The 22,428-nt window shown below is 36.9% G+C and overlaps 1 protein-coding gene across 3 annotated transcripts in view; it reads right to left on the bottom strand.

Annotated features, from left to right (window-relative positions):
• LOC113066031 (brefeldin A-inhibited guanine nucleotide-exchange protein 1-like) overlaps nucleotides 1-22,428 on the bottom strand; it is a 55,954-nt gene that overhangs the window by 10,553 nt on the left and 22,973 nt on the right. For 2 of the 3 annotated variants that reach the window (XM_026237609.1, XM_026237607.1), the window contains exons 5-28: nucleotides 21,513-21,692; nucleotides 21,342-21,395; nucleotides 17,123-17,390; nucleotides 15,845-15,961; nucleotides 15,205-15,395; nucleotides 14,087-14,220; nucleotides 13,597-13,831; nucleotides 13,153-13,252; nucleotides 12,902-13,041; nucleotides 11,493-11,601; nucleotides 9,752-9,953; nucleotides 8,916-9,027; nucleotides 7,311-7,516; nucleotides 7,133-7,217; nucleotides 6,749-6,914; nucleotides 5,855-6,006; nucleotides 5,643-5,771; nucleotides 5,041-5,199; nucleotides 4,822-4,966; nucleotides 3,721-3,808; nucleotides 3,585-3,625; nucleotides 1,795-1,964; nucleotides 1,447-1,598; nucleotides 118-290 (exon numbers count right to left, since the gene is read on the bottom strand). In XM_026237609.1, coding sequence (XP_026093394.1) covers nucleotides 118-290; nucleotides 1,447-1,598; nucleotides 1,795-1,964; nucleotides 3,585-3,625; nucleotides 3,721-3,808; nucleotides 4,822-4,966; nucleotides 5,041-5,199; nucleotides 5,643-5,771; nucleotides 5,855-6,006; nucleotides 6,749-6,914; nucleotides 7,133-7,217; nucleotides 7,311-7,516; nucleotides 8,916-9,027; nucleotides 9,752-9,953; nucleotides 11,493-11,601; nucleotides 12,902-13,041; nucleotides 13,153-13,252; nucleotides 13,597-13,831; nucleotides 14,087-14,220; nucleotides 15,205-15,395; nucleotides 15,845-15,961; nucleotides 17,123-17,390; nucleotides 21,342-21,395; nucleotides 21,513-21,692 — 3,508 coding nt within the window. The remainder of the gene's footprint in view (nucleotides 1-117; nucleotides 291-1,446; nucleotides 1,599-1,794; nucleotides 1,965-3,584; nucleotides 3,626-3,720; nucleotides 3,809-4,821; nucleotides 4,967-5,040; nucleotides 5,200-5,642; nucleotides 5,772-5,854; nucleotides 6,007-6,748; nucleotides 6,915-7,132; nucleotides 7,218-7,310; nucleotides 7,517-8,915; nucleotides 9,028-9,751; nucleotides 9,954-11,492; nucleotides 11,602-12,901; nucleotides 13,042-13,152; nucleotides 13,253-13,596; nucleotides 13,832-14,086; nucleotides 14,221-15,204; nucleotides 15,396-15,844; nucleotides 15,962-17,122; nucleotides 17,391-21,341; nucleotides 21,396-21,512; nucleotides 21,693-22,428) is intronic. The other variant, XM_026237610.1, reaches the window with a different exon arrangement.

The raw sequence follows: 22,428 nt of genomic DNA on the forward strand, positions 1-22,428 counted from the left end.
GGAATTTTTAGCTCTACTATATTAACAACAGCTCTTCATTATTTATTCCTAAATTAGAGATTTTATCTTGCATATTTTGTTTCCTAAATCATAGAATCCTTGATCTCATGCACTTACTGACGATGTGTCCAGTCGTCTGGAAGGCCAGCTCTACTATACTCTCATCCTGATCAGACGCAGCGAGATGAAACACAGAGAAAATGTTCTTCCATCCTGATCTAATATTCCCAGCCTGAGAGTTGACCATCTGGGCTATACAGCGGACCACCATGTCCCTAATGGTAGGAGATCTGTAGATGGAGAAGCAGCATGTAAATAAAGCAGGAAAACACACACACACACACACTTCATCTCATTCTGCTGGGGCAAACACATGTAGACAAGTTCATTTTTCTCCATCAGTCATGGAGTTTAGTCATGATGGCTTCTGACACTGTGTTCACTCACTAAGCCTAATGAGTACTGCAGGGTCCATATGAGCTAAAATAACTTTCTCTTCTCCGCTTCCTTCCACTGATGAAGAAGCTACTTAGAAAGGGAAGATTGCCAGGCTGCTTCCGATTTAAAATAGTCCGGCTGTAGCTGAGTTAGTTAACTTTTGGAAAAACACAGTTAGTTGCTCTACTTTGGCAACGAGGAAAGAGGAATTCAATGAAGATGGAAGTATTACATTTAGAACTAATAAAATAAATGAAAAAAAGTTTCTCAACTGAATTTGAAAACATTTCAATATATATTTTGCTACAGTTTTTTTTTTCAATTTCAACAAGATGAACCATTAAATTAATTCATTAAAATAAAGTGTTGTTATTGTTGCCTAAAACTATATGAAACAAAAAATGTTTTTGTTAATTTAGCTAATAAAGCAAAATTAAGAATAAAATAAGCTCAAGGACTAAAATATTACTAAAACAAATAAATCTAAATTGTAAATTAGACCAAAATGTAAAATTTATTGATTAAAATGATTATATATATATATATATATATATATATATATATATATATATATATATATATATATATATATACACACACACACACACACACACACACACACACACACACACACAGTCACTTGATTTAAAAAATGAAGTTATTTTGACTTTTAGTTATTCTTTATTGATCAGTCCACCATTAAGGTTAGAGAAAGTAATGAAGAACTATGTAATGTAGCTGTAATTTAAAAATATTTGGAGGCAGACACTCGAGTCTCCTGAATGCAGAGCAAAGCCCTTCAGAAGATGACATTACAAGCAGTTCATCCACAACAACGTTCAGCATAAGCCTTGCGTCTCTAACCCATTTTAAGGCAATACTTCCAGATTTGTTCTTCAAACCATGCCGTTTATTACAGTTTGTTTGGTTATTCAAAACTTTTGTAGGTCTGGCCTGCGTTTTTCAGTGAAATTTCACTTTTATCACAGTGTAAATTGCAACACTCACCTGTTCTTTTTCATTATGTGCTCAAACGGCCTGAGGAAATCCTTCTGGAATCTGAAATTGGCCAACTCGCCCTTCTCCAAAAATTTCATGGACAGCTGCCTCAGAGAATCCACGGCGAAAATAGCGACATCCTCGTTAGGATTACAGCCGACCTGGGCCCAAACAGAAAGCGAAAGAGAAACGTTAAAGTATCAAGAGTGCAGTTTCATTTTCGGCTTCTTTAATCTATTAGATATGCCCTCCTGCAGGCAGAGTGACATTTAAAAGCATCATTAGATTTCTCTGATATTACACAAAGCCACTGTGACACACACTCTTCATGGAGCGATTTCCTTCCTTTGAACTCACCTTATTGAAATGATCCCCTATAACCTCCCATATCCTGGACCACTGCAGCCTGATACGACCCATGTTGTAGTACGATATCTCCACAATCTTCTGCAGACTGAACATTCGAGGATGTGTAGGGGAGCCCAGTTCATCCATCGAGACAGCACACAGCCATCGTACAAAATCCACTGCAAGACACAACATCTGTCAACAAGAAGTCACCATCTTCCCTGATATGACAGATCAGGTCATGGGTTCAAATCCCAGAAACATGTACTGATATACGCCACCGTTAAAAGGGGGTCAAGTAAGGGTCAAGTAAGTTTTTTTTGTAAGAAATCAATTAAAATCCAATTAACAATTGATACATTTATTGGTAACACTTTACAGTAAGGTTCCATTAGTCAATGTTAATGTATTAAATAACACAAATGAACAATGAGCGATACATTTGTCACAGTATCATTTCATCTCTATTATCGTTTGTTAATGAAAATACAGTCGTTCATGTTAATTCACAGTTTATTAAAGGTGCAACAGGAGATCTTGGAAAATGCTAACATTAGCCTGATAGCACTGAAAGCGAACATCCCACTCTCCCTGCGATCGCCGTCCAAAGCCACACCCCCTGAACGCATTTATGCTCACAGACCAGAATACCAGAGACAACATTACTACAATAGGCTACATCAGCGGTGCCCAATTCCAGTCCATGTTCCGAAGTGAAGTAAACACTGAACACTGTGTAGGGATCATATCGATTGGCAAACAGTTCATTCAAGTAGCTCTAGTCGGTCATCTGAATCTGGTGCGTTAACTAAGCAAAATATGTGCGCGAGCAGTGGAATCGGGAACCGCTGGGCTACATCATGTGTCATTAACCAGCGAGAAAAACTTCAAAAGTTCTACAATACCAGGAAGGAAGACCGAGTTGTTGATGTTTGTCTGCCATTCTAGCTCTGTCTTCACAGAGTGCGTGAATGCGCTAATAACGTAATCTGTCTGTGCGAACAGGGTGCGCAGAGAGACATGCAGATACAGTCGTTGACAAGCAGGTAGGAAAGCTATTTAAAACGCTTGGACCAAGCGATTTGTTTGGACATACATTTCTTGGTCCTACTCCTTCCACAGAATATATAAATACACATAAATAAATTTAAACCACTTAACTTAACGATTGCTATCAGGATGTGAGGAGACTTTTAACCAGTATAACAAAAATACATTTCTGAAGACAATTACCTATTGCACCTTTAATGTTAACATGCACAACTTTCGAGTTTAAAAATGCATTAGCAAATGCTGGAATTAAACATGAACTAAGATTAATAAATACTGTAGAGGTATTGTTCATTGTTATTTAATGCTTCTTTTTTAAGTCGCTTTGGATAAAAGCTTCTGCGTAATGATAAAATGTAAATATGAATGTTAATTCTGCAAGGACAAATAAACTGATTAAAAGTGATAGCAAAAACATTTATAATGTTACAAAAGATTTGATTTTTGAGCACCAAATATAGCACATTAGAATGACTTCTAGAGGATCATGTGACACTTAACACAAAAAAAAAAATCAGCTTTGCCATCACAGGAATCAACTGCATCTCAAAATGTATTCAAATGGAAAACAGTTACTTTAAATGATAATAATATTTCACAATATTACTGTTGCATTAGTATTACTGATCAAAAAGACTATTTCAAAACAAACAAAAAAAAATCAACCTCAAAATTATTAACGGTAGTGTAAGTTGAAAAATACACATGTCTGAAAATGCTTTAGTGTACACATGAAATCTTGTACTCACCGATGGCATTTCCATCAAGTCTGATAGAGCCTGTGAATATCCTGCGGAGAAGAATATGAGTGTTTGTAATCGTCCAGTGACATATTAGTGTTTGTAACATTATGAGGTTCGTTAGAATTAATGATAACCATCATACCGGTCTACAGCAACTACCACACTTTGTGAGCTGGTCTCTCCGATAGACTCCTGAATGCTTGCGATCTGTTTGCGATCAACGTTCCCTCCTACAGCGAGAAAAATCACATCGTTTATTCAAACACAAACTTCATTTCACACAGTGCTGCTGGATAATCACACTGGATTATCATAAAGCAATCTTAATCATAATTTAGCTCGAGTTAAAATGTTTTTTGATGATGCAATGGCAAATGGAAAAGCTGCAATTCTGATGGTGCTTGTGGTGAACTTGAAGTCTTTTGACAAAAATGTCCTCTATTTTTACTCTGATTGAAACGTTGGAGAATATATATATATATATATATATATATATATATATATATATATATATTTTTTATTTTTTATTTTTATTTTTTATGAACCAAACATTACCTGATAAATGTATGATACTTAGCTTTTAATTTAAACATTTATGGGTAACACTTTAGAATAATGGTCCATTAGTTAATGTTAGTTAACTACTTTAGTTAACATGATCTAAGCAAGGACAATCTTTCTACAGCATTTATTAATCTTGGTTTATGTTAATTTCAACATTTACTAATGCATTATTCAAATCAAAAGTTGTGCTTGTTAACATTAGTTAATGCACTGTGAATTAACATGAACTAACAATGAATAACTGTATTTTAATTAACGTTAACAAAGATGAATAAATACAGTTATAAATGTATTGTTCATTGTTTGTTCATGTTAATTAATAAATTAACTAACATTAACTAATGGACCATTATTCTGAAGTGTTACCCATTTATTAAAGATATAAAGGATTTATTAACATGAATATAACCTTAAAATCGTTTAACATTTAGCATCCTTTTCATCTAATCTGTGTTTGCTTGCTGATGAATAAAAAAATCCTGTCAACAAACTTTAAGAATACATTTCTAAAAACTTAGCTATGAATTAATTTTAAACATATATTAAACCCAAATTCCAGAAATAAATTATGCATGCTGTGCTTTTATTGTCTCTACCGTTTTATTAACAAATTCCTTTGTCATCAAATATTTTTGTTCATTTCATTGATACCCATGTGAAGTGTGACTGACTGACTGACCCAAGCCCAGGTACTCGTCAGACGTCTGTTCCTTGGTGCTGGTGATGAAGCCTTCCTTCCCCCGTACGGTTCCTGATATGTACCGAGCCTTTACCCCCGTCCCGATGAGCTGGGCCAGCTCCAGCTGACTTATGCACTTCAGGATCTGCAGCACACACAGACAGAATAATAATACCTCACACAATCTGTCTGCCAGTCACACTGCACTGCATTGCTCACCTCATGCCAGGAGTTTCCTAAATAATTTCCATCCGTGTGAGCCACTGTGATGAGGGTCTTGATGGTGTCGATGTTCTTCTGCTTCATCTCGGTGATACCCGAGCTGGCCGTCAGCAGCGTGAAGCGGGCCAGAGCCTGGACGTATGCGTCTCGCTCCAACTGGAACAAACCAACACAGAAATACAATTCTGAACCCAATTCCTGGCTGAACTCTTGGTCTGTTTGACTTATGTCGTATGACTTGGAATATAGAGCATACGAGTCCCACTTTTATGAAATATTATTGTCCTTTTTAAAGCTTTACAGCTCTGCTCCAAATTTATTTTAACTGTATGGAAAATAGCAACATTCGCATTTTTATAAATATCTACTTTTGTGTTCCATTTAAGAAAGGCATAGGGGTTTGGAATAACATGACGGTGAGTAAATGATGTGAAGTTTCATTCCTGGGTGAAGTATTCCTTTAAACAATCGATCATTGCCGCCAGGGATGACAGAAGTGTTTATTTAGACAGAGACTGAATCGTAATGCAAACAAATGCCAGGCCTTTCTCGGCTTCAGTAAAGGACCTCTTCATGGTTAATGCAAGGTGTGAAATTACCTGAATGCTAAAGATGCACGTTATCCTGATAGCACAGCGGATTCCTTCCAGGCACAGAGAGGCCACCTCGGTGTCATCACAGTCCTGCAGACCCACACTGAACGCAGCCAGGAAGGGTGTCCAGGCCAGCTATGAGAGATCAGGATAATATGGGAGTAGTATTTGCATCCAAATAGAAAGTATGTGTATGTGTAAGCACTTGCTGGGAATACCTTAAACATTGGTCTGACGTGTTCGAGGTGGGTGGCACTGGTAAAGGGGGCCTGAACGTGGCTCACGGCCTCCATCAGAGCCTTGGCTGTCTTTGCCATCTGCTCCATCTCAACATTATATAGAAGCCTCCTCTGCTTCTCACTGGCCACACCTGATCAAGAGATAGCAGCAAAAAATGCCGTCAGTCACCACAAAACAAACCTCAAAATATCACAGAACAGACATGTTCATTTGTCCTCTTGGAATTCCAACAGCTTGGCTTTTAATAAAAATAAAAATAATAATATTTCATGTTTTAATATATTATTATATATATTATGTTATTACATATTATAGTGTTCCTGTGGCTCAGTGTTAGTTAGCAGCGGAAAAGGTTGTGGGTTCCATTCCCAGGGAACACATGTTAGGTAAACAATTTTTATCCTAAATGCATTTCAAGTCGCTTTGGATAAAAGCGTCTGCTAAATGCATAAAATTTTAATTTATTATTATGTGTATATAATATATACTTTTTTTTTGTTGACATTTTAAATTATTATTGTGATATACATTTTATTTGTATAAAAAAAACAAAACAATTAGATCATCATTGTTAATAACTAAAATCATTAAATTACTAAAATTAATACTAATTTAATAACGATTACAAAATACTGACTACTTGGTTCAGTCAACCACCTCATTCAATTGTAAAATACAACAAAATAAAACGACTTCTACTTAAATTGATCATTAGTGGGATAATAGTCTTTTTCATTCCTAATTGAAAAACTAATATGATTTGACCCCAATTTGCAAAAAAAAAAAAAAAGACAAAAAAAAAAAGAAAAGAAAGAATAAGAACCCCTAAAAAATTCAAAAAGAGTCTATTTTTCAGTTCGTCAAATACTCACTTTGCTTATTTGACTTGAGAGTTAACTCCTTTGTCTCCTTCATTGATATTTTTTTCCCTGCGATTTCATCATAAATGGCTGAGAGATACTCCTCCGGTAAATCTTTACTGTCATTGATACCTCGGTTCATCTTGATGTATTGCTCTTTCGTCATTTTATTCTTCACCTGCGCCAAGATAAAAGAAACAACGGATCAGTAGCGTTCTTCCTCTTGTTTTCGGTTGCCTTTCGCCAACATCCATCACCCTAGATTTAGCTATTCCACTCACATATACCAAACAGCTCCGACGTTCACATTAACATTCATAGACGGGGGAATAAAAAGAAAATGCAATCTGCATTCGCTGTAGATTTCAGTGAACAATCAGCGCTTGGTGAACTAACCTGCGGACTGTGTAGATCTGTAGTCAACATGATGATTGAATAGGCAAGAACATACGCAGTGTCAGCGCTGGCGAACAGTGTTTGCCTAAGGACAGAGATATAAGAGACAACGACTGAGTTCAGTGTTTGCGGCACAGTTAGCGATGTAGGTTAATCGGTTGCAACAACCCATGCTCACCCTTGGTTGCATTCTAAATATCTAGCAGCAAATTTCTCCATCAGTCGATCGATTTTCTGAGCCTCTCCGGGGAGACGGAAGCCCTCAAGGAACACGCGCAGCGCCGGCACGAAGTCTTTGCCCTGGAAGTCCATTTGGTCGACGTAGGCATACATAACCTCTTTATTGATGCGATCGTTGTCTCCGAGAAACTCTCCTACTTGGCTCTGTCAGGGTTGAAACAGAAGAGCCAATGAGCCTGATATCGGTTGTGTAGGTAGAAAAATATATACCCGGAAAAACAAGTTTCATAACTCACAAACACACGCTCAATGCTACAGATTAGAGAAATCCTTGAGCATTTATACAGTGTGCTGTGCATCATTGAAAAGCAATGCTTATTAAAGTATTCCATGCACATCTCAAGTCATTCAGAATTCTGAGGGCTGCTCTACTGAAGTGCCCTAATTTTAGGGCAGATATAAGGAGTCTTTTGAGGCCAGACGAATGAGCAGATGAGTTGCTGATTCATCACACTGAAGGATCAAATCATCTTTAAGTGGAAGTCTGGCAACACTTTGCTGGACAGTTCCTCCAGAAAAACGTGGATTTTTTTTGTGATTGTTGCGGGCAAAAATACTTGATTATGCGGCAGGTTTTCTTAAAAAATGCGATGGAATATGCGGGATATTTTTGCAATCTTATGCGATGAAATTGCGGGAACTTGCAAAAACTGAGGTTTGATGAAAAAGACACCCCCAACACCCTGTTCTCACTAGGCTACTTCCTTACTGTAATGAGTCATTTCTTATGACTTCCTATGATAAGCAAGCATACTAAATCACAGAATATTTAAGTTCTCATTCTGTTTTATTTCAGACCTTAATTAACACATGGCTCAAACTTACAAAACATTGAGTCAAACAAGTTATCTAGCTTTACAAAAGGAATATTCAACTACTTCTGTAAAAATGAATACAAATAAAATATACACACAAATATACAAATGCTGTTTTACAGGAATTGCAAAGTGCAATCTCTTATTGCAACGTAAATTATTTTACATACTACTAATATACTTACAACTGTAAGGTTTTGGTACTATTCTGTAACAAAAAAGTACAATCTTACAACTGTAGAGGTGCATCAACTTCTGAATGAAACTACAACAGTCCACTGTGAAAATGAAAGCTAACTGCGTAGCCTTTAACACTGGCCTATCATTCGCCATACTCATCCTCATCCCTCTCTCAAAATAATTTGCCCCCACTGGCATGTAACACATTGGGTAACTGCTTCGCGTGGTCATATTTTGCTTCCTGAAATCGGGATTTTATGTGGCGAAAGTGTGGCGTATTTAAAAAAATGCGACCTCCGCATAAATATGCGGCCCTTGGCTGATTATGCGTTAAATCACGCGATCGCATAATCGCGTTTTTCTGGAGGGACTGGCTGGAGCGTCTTGATATTTTTGTTTTGCTTGTCAGAAATGTTTCAGAAAAGCTCTACTGCTTGAGTTTTATTATAGTACACTGCTATATTGTTCAAATCTATTTAACCCCAAGGCCACAATACATGGAAGAAACATAGAAAATATATTGTAGGCAAACAATAGTTGTGTCTTACAGAGTCAAGCCTCTCCTCTTGATGTAAGAACTGGGCGATATCTTCAGGCGTGGTTCCCAGCATGCCTTGCTCCTGCAGGTACTGAATGCCCCTCTTTGGTTTTTTGTTGAACCTGTGCAGAATGGTAAATAGAACATCAACATATGAGCCACATATTTCGATTCAGCATTTTTTAAAATATGAAGCATTCATATGACAAATTATTTGTCATGGTTATGATGTTAGTAATGATGTTTGTTCCAAAAAGAGGTATAATATAGATTTGTCCCCTCCCTCTCACTATTAAATGGGCTATTTTTGCTGCCGTGACTCAAACATCGAAATACATTGTGAAAGATTTATAAAACATAATGGTATATTCAGATTTAAATGGTTTCCTCAGAAAGTAATGCAGAGTGGTAGGTGCTACACATAGCCAGAAACAGCACAAACCTTGATAGATATGGGGAGTGTTTATATGAAACATGTTCACAAGCAATTATTTTTTACAATTCCAGCTGTTTCTTAAAACGCCACAGAGCTTGCATACCTCACATCCTAGACATGTCATCGTCCAAACCTGTTCCCGGAGGGTAAACATGCTGCAGAATTTTGCTTCAACTTGCCCCGACACACTTGTCTGGAAGTTTCTAGTAGGCCTGAAGATCTTCATTTTGTGTTTGTTCTATTTGGAGTTGGAACTAAACTCTGCAGGACAGTGACCCTCCAGGACCAAGACTGGACAACCCTAAAAAATGTTAACTACGGAACTTTCCATACAAATGTCTATTGATAGTGATTTTGTCAAACCATGCACAGACTGCTTTAATGCTTTTGATTCCAATGTAATGGCTTACAAGTCAATCCCTTGCTCTATGATCTCCTTCTGTTGTTTGAGGACCTCAAACTGCTCAGGGTTGTCTGTCCCGGACATCTGCGTGCTGTAGCTCCCGATGCCCGAGGAGGCAGTGGAGTCCAAAGAGTTTATGCTGCCGTAACGGTTAATCGTTTCCGGATGCTTCGACTCATTTGTCTCCTGTTCTAAATGCTTTTCTTGACCTGAATTGAGAGAGAATGGGATGAAATTCACATGCAATTTCATAGAAAGCAGAAAGGCGAGCCCAGTTTGTAAAACACCATGAGGCCCTAAACCCTATGGGTTACAGACGGCATGATTCATTGGGCTCCTGGTTGTATGAAATGTTGGTGTATCGAGTCTTTTCTCTGTCTCAGCTCCCTATATGACTTTCCCAACATAACACTTCTCTAATAATGTCTTTGGCCTCGGCTGACTCATATCACCAAAACCGCACAATGGGGACTGAAGAAAGCACAGCATGACCTGAATACACAACGTAACCGATCTGAAGTTGGTACGAGCAAGACAAACAGGCGGCTTGGGTATGTGGAAGCCATGGTTGCAAGTCACAGGATCTTATTACACACTGGAAACACTGTAAAAGATTTAGCGGGTAGCTTTAGCTGTAACAGGAGCTGTCAGGTCTCTCTCTGAAAGATCAAAGAAGCCAGGAGGAGCTGGGAAAAACGTACCCGTTCGTATACATTTATCTGTTTGACAAACAAAAGCTAATACGGCCACAATACATAGGACTATTAAGAAACCACTATCTAGTTTACGCAACACATGCTAATGCAATCAATTCTAATGTCACTACAAACTGCCATTACCTGCTCTCCCTTTTGATGTGCGTCCGTTAAGAGAAAAGAACAAAGATCGATTGGCTAGCACGATGAGAATTCAAGAACCTGAAAGCCTTGATTAGTGATCCAAAACAAACAATGCACCTGGAGAGTTAGGCCATAACAGCATTAGGTATACCGATTAGGACATAAGAGTAGCTATTTAGTCTAGATGAAAGGTTACAGCCATTTCTCGATTTGCCGTTGTAAACATAGCTGCATTAAATCCATGGTAACCACTGTCATTAAAGAAATAATCTTTGTATATTTTAGGTGGTCGTTAGGGACTTTTTGCGTGTTTGTTAGCCTGTAGCTGTATGGTCCCAAGTGTTCGACAAGCAAGAATTTCTGGTTTATGATTGGCTGATAACTGAGAGTTTGAGGTGGGTTTGGAAATTTTCCTTTGGGTCATGTCAGAGCCTCTTCGTCCTCCAACCCAATATAGCCAAACTTTATTAAACCTAAATCCCGTCTCCTCCGAAGAGGAAGGGCCTTTAACCTGGCGCATATTCCAAGCTCATACGAGAAGCTCGGTTTTTCAATGTTTAGGGAGTCCGCAGACTGCCTCCCTGATGTCAGGGTGATGCATAACAGCCTCAGGGTTGTTTGATTAAGATGAAAGGCCTGCGTAGCCATTACGGCGAATAGCATTTCATGCCTGTCTTTGAGGAACAGGACTCCTAGTGTGCTAAAAGCAACTGTTTATTCATTTGGATCTGCACAAGTCAGAAGTCTCTGGAAAGCAGCATAAATGCACTCAGAAGAGACTCATTTAGAAATGCCAGGGCGGTTACCTGGAATATCTAATGCAACTGCTTGGATCCAAAGCATATCAAGATATAGAGAGGCTAAAGAAGGCTCTGCAGGTATTTTACTGGCTGAGAAAGTTTGCCTTACCGAGACTTGTCTGGGAATTGGGGTTGACATATTGGTCTTTGCTCCACTCCACCATACACTTGAGAATGGACACCAGACACTCCAGTCCTTTCTTCCTTAGAGTCAGCTCCTGAGGGACAACATGAGCCGGCATCATTAACATGGTTTAAAAAAACAGATTTTATGATTTACCTGTTCCAAATGAACATGAATTGTTTTCTTTTGTAAGAAAACTTTCATTAAAAAAATAAATAAATAAATAAATAAATAAAAAAAAAAAAAAAAAATAGATTCATGAAAGTAGCTCATAGGAGATTCCTGTGGCCGAAAAACAGCGACAAATAGACTTCTGAATATTTCTAAACATTTGCATTTGCAAATATTTCTATTTACATTAGCAAATATATATAGACGGTGCTGGGAAGTAACTGGTTACATGTAATCTGGAATAAATCATCAGATTCCAAAAATAAAATACTTTTAATTAAATTATCACATTTTAAAGTTCTCATAATTAGATTACTTGTATAAAAAAAAAAAAAAAGAATTATTGGATAATATGATAAAAAAAAATTTCAAACATTATCATTAAATTATTGATTTGTCCCAATTCTTAATAAATCTCCTTACTAAATAAATCCAACTACTTATATACATTAGAAACGTCTTCCAGTTTTATAGCACAACATACACAAGCCACTAGTCCGGTTACTACAATTACACAGAAAATGGAAATCCACACAATTAGTTTCATTTGACATTTTCATGATTTAGTTAAGCTTTATGATTAATTAGCTTTTTATCAACTCACAAAATCCCTGAAGTTCATCCGATAACCCCAGTTTGGGAAACTGTGGTGTAATGTAATGTTTAATGCACTTAATGATGCTGATCAATTAAATAATCAAAAAATACTCTGAATACATTACGTTATACCTGTTATCCAACAGATTACATTACTAACTGCCATTTTCATTATGAAATTTGTAATCATTAATGGACTACAATTCATACGTCATCTATCCAGCACTGTACATAGATAAACAGGTCATTTAAAACGTTTTAAGGTGGGAAAAGATTTTAAATGTTTTTGAAAGAAGTTTAATCAATCAAAATACTGTAAAAAAGGGTAACATGTAGAGCATTATTATGACAGTCTGTTTAAAATAACCATTTTGTATTTTAATATATTTTATTAGAAACAAAAATCTTTCACCATTATAAATGTCTTTACGCGTTTGACCAATTTAATGTGTCCTTGTTTGAGCGCCACTGCATAAAATATAATTTTTTGTAATGTTAAGAGCACTTTAAATGTTTTTTTTGTGTGTGTGTGTGTGTGTGTGTGTGTGCTTATTAACAAACTGGGGATAAGCACAAGTGATGACAATCTCAAATTGAACAAATCCATTTAAGGACAGTGTGTTTACCTGAAATGGGGTTGTACCCAGTTCATGGCCTCCTCGTCCTTGTGCGATCTTTGAGAGGTCATTCACCAGCCTCTCGAAAATATTAGCAGCATTCAGGTCACAATCATAATTTACATAAATATCTACCACACTCTGGGCATCTGTGAAAGTAGAAAAATCATAGAATTGCTTATAGAAACACTCTCATAAATATATATATATAAATATATATAATATATATTTAAAAGTGAGATGAAAAAGGAAAGACATACCAGCACATATTCTAGTAAGGGTTTGAATGACCATCCACTTGTGGTCATACGAGCTTGTGGACGTTTCCAGAATATAAAGAAAAATCTCTTTGAAAAACACCTGAGGAGAGAAATATAGTCGAGTTTTTCACCTCATAAATTCATAAACAAGTCAGTAAGAGAACAATAATTACGTTTCAACAATATATGCTGTTGTTAAGATGTGTAACTTGATCGATATATGAGAAATATTACTACACAAGACTGTGCTCAATAAATCCTAACACACTCGTCTGGAATGAGGCGCACACACACACACACACACACAAACAGACAGATTGAGGCAGAATTACAAGCTTTCATCCTAAACCACAGTTTAGATAAATCCACACTGTCAGCTAGACGCTCCACAGACTGACGCCAACACATTCTGATTCGGGAGGGGGGTAGACCGAGTTCAGGCACCTCGATTTGCATCTTGAGATGTGTCTTGAAGTTGGACAGGAGGGTGAGGAAGATGGACAGCGACAACTCGAACACCTCGGGGACGGAGGAGACGCCGTTTTTAGACAACGCTACACACAGGTACTGCTTGATGGCGTTGATGAACATCTCGTTGGTTTTGAAGATGGGCCCAGCGTTCTGAAGGATGGACAGGAGGAGCTGCAGCGAGAGGACCTTGGACCGCAGCTCATGGGACCTGGAGGAAGATCTTATGTGAATAAAACAATATTCACTCCCCATTCATTATAACATACTCCAAAAGGTTTGATTATCGTTCAAGAGACTCTGTGCAATACGGACTGAAAACCACAGATCTCAGATGAAGATATAACCATATCGAACTCAATTGGATCCAGAGTGGGGATGTCATTTTTGGCACAACATTTGGTACAACAAATAACCAATTGCTTTTGTATAGAGTCAGATGTTTTATTTAGAAAGACCAGCTTACTTCGGATCAGGGGGACCGTCTGAAAGGGGCTTCATGGAGAGCTTGCAGAGTGAACGGAAAACCAAGAATGCATCCTTCTGGAGAATATGGGAAAACTTTGCACCTGGTGCTGAACCAGTGGTAGCTACCGATTCCTGTGAGAGAAATGCTCATGTTAGAATCTTACAGCAATCAAATTTAACTGGCAGGAAAATCAATCATCATCTATAGCACGTAACATGCACCAACCACGAAAAAGCAACAGGCCATAAAATTGGTGTTATGGTCCATTGAGCATATACAATGGCCCCAAAAATAACATTTAAAAACACGAAAAAAATAAATAAAAAAAATACAGTAATTCTTTTATTAGCAGGATTCCTGCAGACTCAGAGTTTTTAAAATCCAATAAGACTTTTGTATAAAAATAATACTGTATGTTCATACAGAATAAACCCTTGCAATCTCTAAACAAATCATGAATCTCAGATTCAAAAAAAAAAAAAAAAAAAAAAAATCAAACAGCTGCAAAACACGGTAACTGCAAGTTTGAAAAATTTAAGAATTGTGTTGTATTCAATATAAACGGAATTACTGAAACTATGCGCTGAAATATCAATACAAGTTAATTAGAGGTCGATCGATATTGGATTTTGCTAATATGATAATATTGTGTTCAAGGAAAGGCAATAACAAGATTGTGACAATACTAGGAAATGTCTATATAGTGAATGTGTTAAAGTTCTTAAGTCTTTTCTTCCCATGCTTTGCTAAAGAGATGATACATAATTTTGTTTGAATAAAGGCCAGATACAGTTTACTATCGGAGCTGAGAAAAAAAATAAAATAATAATGTGACTCTTATTCCCAAAGGTCTATATGCTTTTATTACTTCTAGCTGCTCGTTCTAAAAGCTGAGAGAGAAGAGGTTTTTACATTTCACAAGGAGCAGTTTGTTATTATAGCAAAACACAAAAACACTTGATAGAAATGAGCGCATCATGGTTTGCGGCATCGCAAACCAACCCTAAAATTTTATTTCGAAGAATTCAACTGTTAAATCAATGAAGTCAGTCCAGGTGGGTCAAACCAATTGCGGATGTAAACAAGAAGCCATTTGACTTTTTGGCCACTGGTACCTGAGTGTCAGTGGAGGAGACCGACAGTCTGTCGTCGGGGAGGGACGGAGTGAAGCTCGCAGAGATTGGCGTGCCAGGGATGCCGTTGACGTGAACATTTTCGTTGTCGCTGCCCAGCCCTGCCTCCTCTTCCAGTGAGTTTGGAACGCCCTCAGCTGGCTCAGCTTCGCCCTCACGGCTTTCCTTAATATCTGAACACAGAAAAGCAGACTTCGAATCAAATGGGATGTTTGAAGTCTATCGCTACCAAAATTAAGATTTGCTTCCTGATTTGGGACAGTTCTGTAATCATTTTCTCACCTGTCATTACAATCATATCATTACAAGCCTGATTTCTGTAGTACACAAAATCAATATTTTTACAGAATGTATTAGTAACTTTCCCCTCACAAAAGTAATAAGTAATAAATACAATTCCACAAAATTATTAAGCAGTAGAACTGTTTTATAAGCACCGAATCAACGTATACTAATGATTTCTGAAGGATCATGTGACACTAAAGACTGGATTAATGGCTGCCACAAATTCAGCTTTGCATCACAGGAATGGAGTACATTTTATGACCAAATAAATTCAGCCTTGGTAAACACCTCTTTCAAAAACGAGAAATTGGGTGAAAGAAAGATGAATATAACTCGCCTCCAGCAACCGTTTTTATAACTTCTTGCAGAATGCTCTGTACAATCTCCTGTGCTTTCTCTTCATAGTTCTGGATCTCTTCTTCCTCGGTGGCTTCCGTGCCATGCTCTGCCACACCTAAAAAGACAGCCGAGTACATTTAAGCGTCTAATTCGGTCTAGTCAGTCATTCCTGGTGTGATAGGAGGATTTTCCCACCAAGCACGCTCTGTAGTCACATTAAATCCAAGTTATCAATTTCCCAATTTAGCTTTAATAAGTGCTATTAAGAGGGAACTCCATAATACTGCCTGTAACTTGGTGACATTCTGATGGAAAGCTCTGCTATTAAACTTATGTAAGACACTGACAGAGCTTTCCAATAGTGAGGCATCATTAGAAGACGTCTCATCTGTTCTGATGTCAAGCCGGAATACACGATTAACTAATAATGACTAGGAATCAGAGCTTGGTTGTGTCTAGCAGTGTTGGGAAGTGGAGGGTAACCAAATAGAAATTGAGACTACTAACCTAAAGGGAGAGTTCACCAAAAAATGTAAATTCAGACATCATTTACTAACTCTGTGTCAATAAGACCTTGGTTAGAAGTCAAATCACAAATTAAGATCTGTTATGAAACCATAGAGGTCAATGTCCCTCCACCGAAAGTCCAAATATCCAAAATGTAGAAGATCCAAAGAACACAAAGCTGTTGTAAAACAAATTCATTTGAATCTGGAAATTCAATCCAAGACTAAATCAAAGCAATTATATAAGATTACACTGCTTGATTCATATGGATTCGTTTAATGATGCCTTTATGACCTTGTTGAATCTTCTAACTTTCGCTTGCCTGGATTTTTAAACAGAGAAACATATTTTTAAACTCTCATTTGTTTTTCAAAGATTAACCAAAGTCTTCAAGGATTGGGATGAGAGTGAATAAATGGTGACAGAAATATTATTTTCTGGTGAACTTTAATGCAATATCAGCACCAAAGCTCATGGCAAGAACAAAACGGAATCAATAAATAAATACAAAACTATCACTTGAATGAATAAAAAGGATTTAAAAAAAATTAAAATCTATGTAAGACTTCCCAAATGTATTTTTCAAAAAGAAAATCTGATACTACATTTTCAGTCACATTTATAACCAAGTGAACTTAGGCAATCATGAAAAGCACTCTCCTAGAATATTTCACTGGTGTCTAGAGTCATTTAGAGAAATTACCATAATCATTTACATTAACATAGAAGTCTTAAAGTAATATCTGCATGTTTGCATGCGTCTTTTTACTTTGTGCAGCAGCAGTAGCCTGGTCTGCCTCGGTCTGCTCATTCTCCGCAGGGCAGAAGTCGGTGCCGTTCTCTGGTTCGGGACTCTCGAATGGTGGGGATCCCTGCTCGACCTTGCTGCGCTGGTGTCCCGGTCCACCGTTGGCCTCCGTGGGCAGGCTTTTGCCAGGGGTGTTGATGTGCTGCTGTCCAGGAGACTCTGGTTCTTGCGGGCTGACTGGTGAATGCTGTCTGTGCCTCTCTCTTTCCATCTGCTTGGCTTCCTGCAGCTGAAACACACATACACACAAAGTCAACTCATTTTAAACATGTATCAGAGGGAGCTTATACACTCATGTCTCCTCCGGGGAAGCCGAGAGGCCAAAGCCAACCTGATGTCCATTTCTCTGAATGGGAGGTAAATGATTACATTTAGGATTACAGACGGTTCCCTTTTTTTTTTTTTTACAAAAAGAAACACAAGACCAGGATCTTATAGCATCTTACTGTGTGTGAAGACAATGTCTGTGTTCATAGAGACAGATGGTGGTTTGACTACATGCACCTTGAATGACAATCTGGACTACACACATGCTCCCACTGGTGTTTTAAAGCAGGATAAGTGTATGCCTCTTAACTCAAAAATGTACTCACTGAACGTGTAGGACATTCTTTCTTGAGTGGAACACAAAAGAAGATATTGCATACACAATGAAAGTAAATGGTGTACAAAAAAATTATTTTCACTGTAAAAAAAAAAAAAATCCCTTTTGTTTCAAAGAAGGATCAAGTAGAATGTTCATTAAATAGGCGCTATGGCCCTAAAATTAATGCAGAGGGAATCAATCTGGTGAGATTGATGGTGAGCATGCCACTTAAAAAATTACTTAATCATGTGCAAATTTTGTCTCAGACACAAATAAAAGAAAAAATACACACAGGGTCCAAATGGCCCAAGTATGACCACTGAATCTGAGCTGGTAGCTTATACAAAGTGAACATGTGTAGACAGCAATAAGACTGGATCAAAAACAACATTTTGGCTTTGGTACAATAACTGCTCCTACCCTGGTATCCATAGTGAATCAAAAGACCTTGGGCTTTAGCAACTGATAAAATGAAAATGGGGCTGCAGATAAGTAAATAAATAGCTTTGATACAATACCAGCATCTGATACCTAGTAAATAGAAACTAGAAAATAAATAGGGAAAACATTTTTTTTTTTTAAATCAATATCTCAGCTGATAAAACTGATTAAATTAAACTAGGTCTGTTAATAGAGTCAATAATTCAATGTAAATAACTAGCTATTAACAATGTGACTTAATGAATTTTAAATTATAGCAATTTATAAAATAAATAAATGAATACCAAAACAAATTAAGTACAACACCAGCCTTCGGTACATAACGGCACTCATGTCTGTCTTACGAATGTAATGCAAATGCTCTAAAGAATGCTGAAGGTGAACAGAAATGAGATATACAGCTCTCTATTTGCATCAGGAAAGTGAGTGAAACACACACAAACACACATTTTTATCAAATAATACGTCATTCATAGAAGTTCACTTCTGCGATATATAGTACGATTGTGTTCGCAGCAGCAACAAACCATGGCGCAGTTCACATGAACCATACCCCAGACCACCCTTTTTAAGTGGACTTGGGTACTGTTCGCGAGTGCACACCACTGTTTTCGGATGACAGTGTTCACATCATCCAAAAAAAAAAAACTAACTCTGACATCAATCGAACCCGGGTGGGCACCAAAAGCTCTAGTGTTAAAGCACCCTAAGTAAATAGTCAATCAATAGTAAATAGCAAAATGAAAAACATTCAATCAATACTTTGTGTTTTAGCAATGAAACAATGTCTGTTAATAGATTGCATAATTCTATTTAAATAATTTGTAATTAACATAAAAATATACTATGTATTTATGGGTTCAAGCACAATGTGCTGAAACCCTATTGTAATTGTATGGATTTTTCTTCTTCCCTAAAGCTGATCTTGCAGACCAAACCGTAAGGCCTAAAGAGCTGAAAGTTTGTCAGATGGTAGTAGTTTTGACCTCTACTCAGATCTAAAGACTCGGCTAAAGCAGCTTAAAGTGATAGAAAAATCAAAACTACTCATAACATTTGTCCGTACAAAGAAAGAAAACAAAGAACATTGCAGAAAGTCAGATTGGCTCTGGTTTTCCCATGATTTTGAAGTAAATTTAAAACCTATTTTTGTGAACTAGTCCTAGGTTTTTCACACCGATCATAACCAAACCACAAAGCCTATAAATCAAAATCAATATATAAAGAAAAAAATCAAAACCTCATGAAACTCGGTGAGCATATGCGACAGATGATACTTAACAAGCATGCAATATTTTATGTAAATTTGACCATAGGTTGTTAAAAATTATCATAATTCTTTGGTAAATTACCTAAATTACCATAATTTACTAAAAATGCTATTCTAATCATTTATTTATGTTAACATGTTAACACAATGTCATTTACCTTTTGTTCTTAACTGCCTAAAGTGCTTGAATCCTGGTAATCGCTGCTTGCATTTAAAGTAACAGGTTCATTAATAAAGTATGAGGGACAAAGATGTTCCTTCTCTAGAGCTTTCAGCTGAATTTAGGTGGTCTAATATACTGCAGCCTGATCTGTGTTGGCAAAACAAACACATCTTCAATGTAATACAGCTGATTAGTTACGCATGATGTGTCTGGCGGTGTCAGAATGAGTCACACTCAGTCCAGACTGCTAAAACTTTGTGACAGTGTGTTTAGTTTGGGCCAAAACCGCAAGCCCCACTTTCAAAGTGGCATCCTTTTGAACAGTGCAGCAACTGGGAAACATCTAAACTGCACCTTACTGTCCTCATTCACATGCAGCTATCTAAACCACAAAGATACAGACACATTGCATTTGCTCCTGGTATCAACATCCATCTCGGATGATCTGAAACCAAATGACGCTTGTAAACAAGGTCTAAAAAGATTATTGATCCGATTGCTCAGTGCAAAATGTGTCCTGAAAAACACTAATCATGTAATTATTCTCATCTGAAGTTCATCGGCTAAAATAATTGTGCAACAATTCGGCTCAAAACATTGTTTATTGTTTATTCAGAAAAATAAATACTTTTTCTAGCCTTCTTTGAGGAAGGTTCATTGCAAACACCTCAGAACTGGTGAAAATTTACGTTTGGTATTGGTTTCAGAAGTGGGTTCAACGGTGTGCACCTCGGAGCAAAATCCTAAAGGCAACAGGAAGTCGGTTATTTTGAATTTTCTCTGCAAAATATGTTTAGTTTTTGCCATTTTCAGGGGTTTTACTTTAATGAACTCCTCCTTAAGATTTATTCAGATCAACACCAAAGTTGGTCAGAGTAATTTTAACGCCTTTGCGATGTTAAATTGTGAAGATCTTGAGTTTTCGTCGAAGGGCGTGTCCGTGGCGGCCCGACAAATTTTGATGTTTCACCATGAAAATGAAAATAGCTATAAGTGTAGCTATCAATTTAAAAGATGCTTTAAATTGAAAAATAATTAATTACAATTTTTACAAAAATGTGGCACAACTGTTTTCAACATTGACAATTAAAAAATAAAAAGTTTAAAAAAAGAACAATAAAATGTTATATTAGAACTAAATTTGTACATTGTAATAGTATTTTAAAATGTTATTTTTTCACTGCATTTTATTTAATAAAAGCAGGCTTGTTAAAAAAAAAATCGTACTGACCCCAAACTTTTGAATGGTAGTAATCTTGTCAAAAAGCTTAACCATATTAAAATAATTTCTAGGAAAAAAAACTGCCTAGTCCCACAGAGCAACATATGTCATTATAAATTAAAGACTTTTTCCTCATAATCCAAACACGTTTGTCACAGGAGTCTCATCTTACTACAAGGTGTCAACAACTTACGACCAAATCACCCGAGATGGACGTTACTACCAGGTGTAAAAGTGGCCTTACAAATCAAGAGAGAACTGCTGTAAATCACAACACATAAACATGGTAAGACAGATGAAAGGAACTCATTTGTCATGGAGGGGACGACAGCAGGCAGAAAACAAACGCAATGAAGCCAAGGCAAGCAGACTTGAGCGAGACGTCTGAGGGAGAATCGAAGAGGGAGACAGAGTGGGAGTGACGGATGAAGCCAATGTACACAAACCAGAGAAAACTTCAGATCAAGCAAATTTCAAGGCAGTCCCGTCACTCTTTACCTGACGATCTCGCTTTCTTGATGCCAAAGACCAACTGATCTTGTGATTTGTAAGCTATATTTTGAGGGGGGGGAAGGAGGAGGAGAGGCATCATCCAAAAAGAAAGAAGAAATGTTAGATCAAGGTGTCATTTCTCCATATTACCACAGGAGAAGTGTCAAATGCACTCACTGCTTGGTTCTCCATGCGGGCGAATATCACATTCAGCATCTGCGTGAGGGTGGCTTTGGCCGTGGTCTGGTTGATGATGTTCTTACTGGCCAGATAGATGTTGTAGCACGTTCTTACGGCCTGCAGAACCGTACCTTCATGGATCTCTATTTGCTGTGAGGTCACGGCTGTTAGCAAGGCCTGTCCGGGGCCGGAGTGAAAAGAAACAAACACAAATGTCACCGCTGAGAAAGTTAAGTCATGATTGTAGCAATAAACCCTCGGAAAGTATTGGGACAAAATGGGGAGCGTTATTATTTATTACATTAGCTGCAGGAATCTTGGGAAAGTACAAACAGATTATGCTCGACATGTGGCCATATGAAGGAGTTCAGCAGCTTTCAGGCGCTGTGGTTGTCCTGCTACTCCGCATTCCACAATGAGATTTGTAAAACAATAGCTTAGGCAAATGACACTATGGAAATCTGAGCACTACAGGTTAGGGCAGTTCTACATCAACCTACTCAAAAAAAAGAAAAAAAAAAAAGGAAAAAAAATTATATATATATATATATATATATATATATATATATATATATATATATATATATATTTTGGACACCAGGAAGACAACTGAAAACTAAAATAAGAATATTTAAATCAATTACATTTTGATTTGTTTTGTAATGTTGAATTAGTATTTTAAACAAATTGTAACTGCATTTAAATAAATAATCAATACATAAACTGAATTTCCATTTAGGAGCTAAAAAACATTTCTGCCAGTTGTGCCAAAAAAATTTTTAAGAGTTTGAAAATCCCTTTATGTCATAATAAATTTGTATAATAATAATTATACAGGTTATAATAATAATAATAATAATAATAAAGTAATTAAATAAATAATAATACAATTATTATTAAATTCTAAATTATG

Source organism: Carassius auratus, chromosome 49 (assembly GCF_003368295.1).
Source record: "Carassius auratus strain Wakin chromosome 49, ASM336829v1, whole genome shotgun sequence".
Taxonomy (NCBI): Eukaryota; Metazoa; Chordata; class Actinopteri; order Cypriniformes; family Cyprinidae; genus Carassius; species Carassius auratus.